The sequence below is a fragment of the Rhinolophus sinicus genome, chromosome 2, assembly GCF_057876585.1.
Source record: "Rhinolophus sinicus isolate RSI-liver-muscle chromosome 2, RSI-T2T, whole genome shotgun sequence".
In the NCBI taxonomy this organism is placed as follows: Eukaryota; Metazoa; Chordata; class Mammalia; order Chiroptera; family Rhinolophidae; genus Rhinolophus; species Rhinolophus sinicus.
The window spans coordinates 115,720,338-115,727,759 of NC_142502.1; the positions used below are offsets into that span (position 1 = coordinate 115,720,338).

Here is a 7,422-nt window from a genome sequence, read left to right on the forward strand (position 1 = left end):
AAAGATACTCCTTTGCAGGCGTGTCCCGCGTATTGTTTATCCGTTCATCTGTGCACAGACACCTGGGTTGTCTCCACCTTGTGGCTACTGTGAATAATGCTGCTGTGAACACTGCTGTACGACTGTTTGAGTCCCTGCTTTCAATGCTTTTGTGTGTGTACCTGCTCGGGGAAGGGCTGATCACATGGTGATCCTGCTTTAACTTTTTCAGGAACCGCCAAACTCCTTCCCACAGTGGACTTTTTACTTTGCCACCAGCACTGCACAGGGTTCCAACTTTTCACCTTCCTCACCAACACGTGTGATTTTCCTCAGTTGTTTAATACCAGGTGTCCCAGTGGGTGTGAAGTGGTGTCTCACTGTGTTTGGATTTGCATCTGCCTAATGAGTAACGACGCTGAGCATCTCTTAGGAGCTCACTGGCCATCTGCACATCTGCTTTAGAGAAATGTCCACTCAAGTCCTCTGCCTGGTTTTTAATTGGGTTGTGTTTGGTTGTTGTCGAGTTGTAGGAGTTTTTAACGGCATTTTAGCAAATGAAAAACCTGCATCAGAGCTTCACTCTGATCTGAAATGTCCAGAGTCTAAGCTGTCACCGTCTCAGCTTCCTTTTATGAAGTCCCATCCTCCCATCTCTGAAACCACGTAGCATTTGCACACGCCCCTGTACCCCATGACTCAGAGATCATTAGCTCCGTGCACATGTCCCTCAGCTCTGTCTCTCACCTCTGTCTTCTCTTTATTCCAGGCACCAATCTCTTTCACCCGAACTGTCATAAAACAGTATCCCAGACAGGAGTCTCTCTACTCCCCAGCCAATGCTACCTATTGCCGCCAAAGTAATATCTTCTCAGAACACACAGCTGAAGATGCACTTTCCATTTGAAAGTCCTTGCTAGGCTTCTTCCGCGTACAGCTCACAATCCGAGTTCCCAGGTGCATACAAACCTCTTCACTTTGGTCCCACCCAGCACCTGCGAGCTCCTCTCCACACCCACACCCTGTGTGCAGCCATTTGGAAGTTAGACTGAGCCATGCTTTTCCATAATTCTTTTTGCTGTGATTCCCTCTGCCTAGAAGGCCCTCTTTACCAGCTTCCAATTCAAACAGCATCTTCTTTGAGAAGTTCTCCCTTAGAGCTCCGCCCCTTGGCTCTCAGCACACTGTGGACACACAGCTATGACACGGCACTTCCATTTATCTGAATACAATTTCAGTGTATTTGTCTATTTGCTCACCTTTCTACACCATGAGGTCTTCCATGGCATAAACTGTAGATTTATCTTTGTCGCCCCAGCACCCAGCACACTGTCTGAGATAGTGACACTAAACACTTGCAGAATAAATGAAGGCACAAACTAAATCTCGGTCACATATACCTTGTATTATTTCTAACCAAAATATAAAATTATTATTTACTAGCAGGAAGTCTACATAATGATGTTTTCCAGAGCAAAAGAACTGAATTTACAAAGCTTACAATCCCATTTCCAAGGGATCTTAAGGTAAAGGAGACAACAGAAAGGAGACCATACACATCACTGCACATCCAGGGAACCTAGTAAACAGGCAGTCGTGCCTTGGAGAAATGAAGACGGAAACACAGGAGCAAACGACCCTCTGGACATCGTCATGTCTACACTAACTATATGCTCCATAGCAGAAAATTATCAAAAGCATCACTGGTTTCAACTCCTCCAGACAGAAATAATTTCACATATGACCTCAAATCTTAGATAATTCCCAAAATATTGTTAAAAGAGTACGATGTTCATTAGGAAATAGTTAATGGGGGAAAAAAACTAATAAGCAGTGTCCAGGGACCAAGATTTCAGTGTTTACCAGTAAGGAACTTAACACTAGTCAAGCCTTAAAACCTCGTCATAGCCTAAGAATTAATTCAACTACTATAAATGTATTCATTTTCCCCCAACTTTTTATTCTAAAACTTTTCAGGAAGAAAGTTGAAATAGTTCAATGAACATCTGTATCACTTCAATCTAACAGTTATTAACATTTTCCCATGTGTGTTTCTATGTGTGCACTTGTGTGCAGGCAGCATTGGGGGGGCGGGGGGCTAACGATCTGAAAACTGCACACATCATGAAACTTCACCCCTATACACTTCATCACGCATTTCCCAGAAACAAAGACATTCTCCTATAACCACAAAAACATCGGCTGTCTGAGAAAATAATTTTTCTAACATCACCTAATATCCAGTCCATTTGCAACTTTTTCAAATTTTCCCAAAAATGTCTCTTTTAGCCAATTTTCTAGAACCAGGATTCAATCAAAGTTCACTGAACAAGGTACAAAAAACAAGAAGGTACATTTGGTGATGTTCCTTTAGTCTCTGCCAAATCTAGAACAGTCCCCACCATTTTTTCCTCTATGACTGACTCCTTCAAGAGACCAGAATGTGGACTGTCCCATACTCTGGATTTCTCTAATTGTTTCCTCTTGGTGTTTTTTTAAGTTTTTTATTACAGAAAATTTCAAATCTATACAAAGTAAACAGAATAACTTAATGAATCCCCATCAACCAGCTTCAATAATGATCAACCTCTGGCTGTTGTTGTTTCTTCTGTACCTCCAACCCTCACCTTATCTCATGATGTTTTACAAATCAATCCTCCAGTACCCATGTTTCCTGTAACTGGAAGTTAGGTCTTCATACCAAAGTCAAACATTCGGGGGAAGAAAACTGAGTAGCTGCCATCATGTCTTCATGCTGCATTACACCTGTAGGTACGCAGATTCCTCTGTCCCCCTCTTAGGGATGGTAACCCCACCACGTGGTGGAGGAGGAGACCCACACATAGCTCCATAGTAGATACACATTTCCTCCCTTTCCTCAACAAGCAACCCACAGGCGACACCTTGGGGCCATGCTAACAGCCTTCCACCCAGTGGCATTTGTACCCATTTCCAATCCTTGTCTCAATCAACGATGACATTGGTGGGTATAAAATGGTGATTTTTCTAATTCTACCATTCCTTCTATATTTATTAGCTGGCATTCTTCTATAAATAATGGAGATGAACTGCATGTCTTCTTTAAAAAGCAGGGAAAGTGCTTAATTCTTTCCCTCAAATTATCAATTTTTCGACTAGAGTTAGGTGTAACAGCCAAGTGCAATGATGGCAAATTAGTTTGTTTCCCTTTCTTTCTAAGTATTACTACGAACCTGAATTTTATTCATCAGTGCTTTGCAGTCAATTATCATCATTGTTACATTATTCTTGTACCTTTAATGTCTTATAAGTTTTTACTGACAATATTAAATTGAATTACTCAAGGAGAGTATTTAAAGATTATCACCAAATTGACAAAGAATCGTGTAAAAAAAGTGATACTGAAAATTTTCTTTTCCTACCATTACCTTCACTACATGTTCAAATGGAAACCCAGCTGCTGAGATCATTATGCTTTTTTTATCATTTCTCTTAAATTTTATGATGAAGCTTTTTTTAAAGTGTTAAATAGTCAATCAAATGCAAAATTCAAATGAACTCACCTGTTGAACAGGACTGTCCACTGTAAACGCTTTATAAACGGCCAGTGCCTGGCTTTTACTTCCTTTGCTCCAAATCACCATATTCCCAGCCACATAGAGTTCCTCGTCATAATCCACTTCTTCTCCAATTTCATTTACACCTTTCCTTAACTGCCAGCTTTCCTTCAAAATTAACACAGTTGTTAGACATGTTCAAGCACGGATTTTTTATTTTTCTGTTTCAGTAGTATGAAGCAAGATTTGGTAATTAAATCAAACAGCCATCCCACTCTGTCTTTGCCTGTGGAGTAAGACTCACTCTCAGCCCAACTCTTAGAAGGTGTGGTGCCACAGATGGACAGAGTGGGGTGGGGTGTGTGGATGTGTGTGTTATCTGTCATAAAAGGATTTCATGAGCAAGAACTGACAAACGAAGTCTCTATAGTATGTGTTTTATATTAGAGTATTACATCATGCTGCCCAAAATATTAACAAACAAAAATCACACCTTACCTATATATTTGAAAAATGAAACCCAAGAGCTTAGGAGACTATAATGACACAGTAAGTATATGGGGGGGTGATGGGGAGGGCAGTGAGACACATGTGGGAACACCAGGGGAGCCTATGCGCCATGCAGACTTCCCTGCTTCCCAAGTGCACGGATATTCACCTTCCTTCCCTGGTCCCAACAGTCCAAATAAGCGAGAGAGAAAGGTATAGATTGCTAATTACATACAAAATCTCCCTGAGATTTTGGTATCCCAAAAGGGATATGAAAATGGAATAAGATGAGGAAGGCTGATTTTCTGACACACACAATGACATCCTATCCCCCTACCTAAGAACTACGTACTACTGTAGCTACTTCAGTGGCTTTTCTTTTCTCCTCTACACACACAAAAGTCTTTTGCAGCACGGACCATCCCTAGCTCTACTATCTAATCAGCAAATAACATGAAATCTGGTCTCCACATTCCAAGTGAAGAGGCTGAAAATGGACCATAATCAGACTGATACTCATAATAAAACTACGAGTTATATAACATCTAAAGAAACAGCCATGACACTGTATGTGATAAACTCATTATTTTTAGCCTTGATAAAAATGACCAAATCTTAGCCTCTACCCAAGAAGTAGCTTCATACTCATTTCGCACTTGCATCTGGGTACCTTAAATTACAAGTGGACGCATTACTCTGCATTTCAAAAACAGAGTGAGAAACTTAACGGAACCTTGTGTTTTTCATGGATTGTAACCTCCTGAAGGGATCCCACCAAGCCAGCAGCACCATCAGAAGACCGGAACTCAGAGGCTGGCTGCAGCTGGCGAAGCTGAAGGTTCAGAGCGTTAGGGTGGTGCCTGCAGTGGTCTCGACCGAAAGGAGCAAATTCCTGCAAATCCCCGGCTGCAATCATTGTTGCCCTGTCTTCATACAAGTTCGACATGGGTTCCAAATATCAACATTATTTCTGTATGAATTGAAACACATTCTGGTCAGATGTTAGAGTCAAACACAAAATAAAAAATATCATGAAAATTTACAAGAGTTCTTAATTTTTAGGTAAGTGTCACATAATCCTATCACACGGTGGGTGTACAAGTGATCATTATATCAATGGACATTCCAGATCTGACTTTTTCAGGTAATTACAGTTATTATTTTACAGTTACATTGTCATTCCATAATTAACATTACAGTTCCTTTTTTGTTGCAGACAGATGAACAGTTACCACTGTAGGAAACTATTGGGATGAGAGTAGCACTTACATCCCACAATACCTATCCTATGTTTCCTACCACTATACACTAATTTTTCCATATTTCACATTGAAGTATTTAGACAAGTTGTACTTCATAGGCCGATGACTTCCCAGCTCTCGATATTTAACATCATTTCTGTTCAGATGCTGGAACCTCATTTGAAAAGCACACCTAACGGATCACTGGCATATTGATATGAAACAAAGCAAACAGAACTCACGTATTTCTTCTAATTCATCAAAAGTTAAACCACTGCTTTAATAAGCTATCACATGTCATCAGTAATACTGACACCCCAATCCACCTAAACATACAACCATAATCAATTCCAATTTTTGGTCAAACCTAAGGAAGTTCTGTGCATGAAACAGTCATGCTTGTTTGCAAATTTAAGAGTTCTATCTTCTACTTGACATAATCTAGTACAGTTCAGTTTATCACTATTAAGGTGTGGATGAGCTGTGGGTGGAAGCAAGCCCCTCTACTTTCAAAACATTTCTACAAACAGGAAGTCGCAGCCAGTCAAATTCTGACACTGCACAATGTGATGTAGGAGGTGGATGTTAGTTTTGTCTCCGAGACAACACCTATGTGAAAATCGGGTTCTGTGGCATCACATTTAAGCTGCAATCCTCAAACATAGAAATCAAAACAAACACTAATGTCAGCACTACAGACAACCTTTAAAATGAGTATTTGAAATGCATTCACACTAAAAAGAGTTGAATTTAACTTAGTTTCTCTCCTGGGGTCTTTCAGGCTCTTTGCTGCAATATGTCAAGGCCCCTGGAGTCCCTATGCGGCTCTGCAAGCGTTGCAGTTATTTTGCTGTTAATTAAACTTTCTTCCTCAGACAACTGTACATCACAATCATGACACTTTTCTCCTCCTGCTAAAAGTCAGTACTGAGAACACTTACACTAGGAATACGACTGAGACAGTGCCTTGGAAGACTGACAAGAAAACAATAAAATTCAGCTGGTCTTCTTATATTCTAGTCAACAGGATGACCAACATCTTAAAATTCTGAGAGAAAATTACAAAATTATTAATCATAGAACTATTTTTACAGTACAATATCTTGTGCTGACTAAGGCAACACGTTTAATATTTTAGTGTACCTCAAACCTGTATGTGTTTACTTATGGGGGCAACGTAATGAGCCACATATATAAAAGCACTATATTAAACTGACGTGCTGAGAATGAAGACATCATCAGTGCTCACTAGAAACCAAGCTACCCTCCCAGAGGCGACCGCGAAGCTGGTTCAAGAGGACACCGAAAGGCCCTGCGAAGGCACCCCGAGTTCAGTCTCCGCAAAAAGGCAGAGCTTCCTCCGCCTCTTCAGGTCTTCAGGGGTCGGTGAAAACAACACGCTGAGAACCTGGGCCTCAGAAAGCCCCGTCGCAGGGGAAGGAGCCCCTCTGGGAGCTGAGGCCGCACGCGGAGACGCGTGCAGCGCGGGGAGGCGCGCCGGAGAGCCCAGCCCGCAAGCTGCGCTGCCCCCGGGCGCTGGGTCCTCCCTTCCGGTCCCGCACCGTCGGCCTCGGGACAGGTGCGGGGGTCAGGGGACACGCGCTGACCTGTCGCCGCCGGCAGGGCCCCTACCTGAGTAACTCAGGACGCGTCAGGCGCGGCGAGCCCCGGCTGCTCCCCGAGGGCAGCGGCAGAGTCGGTCACCGGGACTCCTCGGCTGCTGCAGCTTCTCATTCCCCCTCCTTCCCTACTCTGGAGGAAGAGTGAGCAGCACCTGAGGAAAGGCGGGCGTGAGGCGGGCGTGAGGCGAGAAGCTCTGGAGAGCAGTTCAAATGGAGGCGGCCATCTTGGCTTCCCGTCGTGCTTCGCGCCGGGCCAAGCGGGAGCGGACCTAGCGGGGCGGGGCCTCAGGAGCGGCGCCTCGCCAGGAGGCGCGAAGCTGCCGGCCGTCCTTTGTGCAGTGAGTATCGGGAAGGATGCTGGGGCCTACCTGCCAGGGTACCTCCTCCTTAGGGCAGCGTGGGGCCTGAACCCTTTGAAAAGTCTGTTAAAGCTATGGATGCCTTCACGAAAACGTTGCCTGCGATTTCTGAGCTTCACAGACAGCCCTACCCGCCTTACCGCCCCACCCCGACCCCCATGATTCCTAGACCTGGGTTAAGAAGCCCAGCTTTACC

The 7,422-nt window shown here is 43.4% G+C and overlaps 1 protein-coding gene across 2 annotated transcripts in view; it reads right to left on the bottom strand.

The window, feature by feature from the left end:
• ANAPC1 (anaphase promoting complex subunit 1) overlaps positions 1-7,103 on the bottom strand; it is a 75,536-nt gene extending 68,433 nt beyond the window's left edge. The window contains exons 1-3 of one of the 2 annotated variants that reach the window (XM_019714512.3): positions 6,878-7,103; positions 4,738-4,974; positions 3,522-3,683 (exon numbers count right to left, since the gene is read on the bottom strand). In XM_019714512.3, coding sequence (XP_019570071.1) covers positions 3,522-3,683; positions 4,738-4,950 — 375 coding nt within the window. In that variant the 5' untranslated portion in view covers positions 4,951-4,974; positions 6,878-7,103. The remainder of the gene's footprint in view (positions 1-3,521; positions 3,684-4,737; positions 4,975-6,877) is intronic. The other variant, XM_074332495.2, reaches the window with a different exon arrangement.
• Positions 7,104-7,422: the final 319 nt, after the last annotated feature.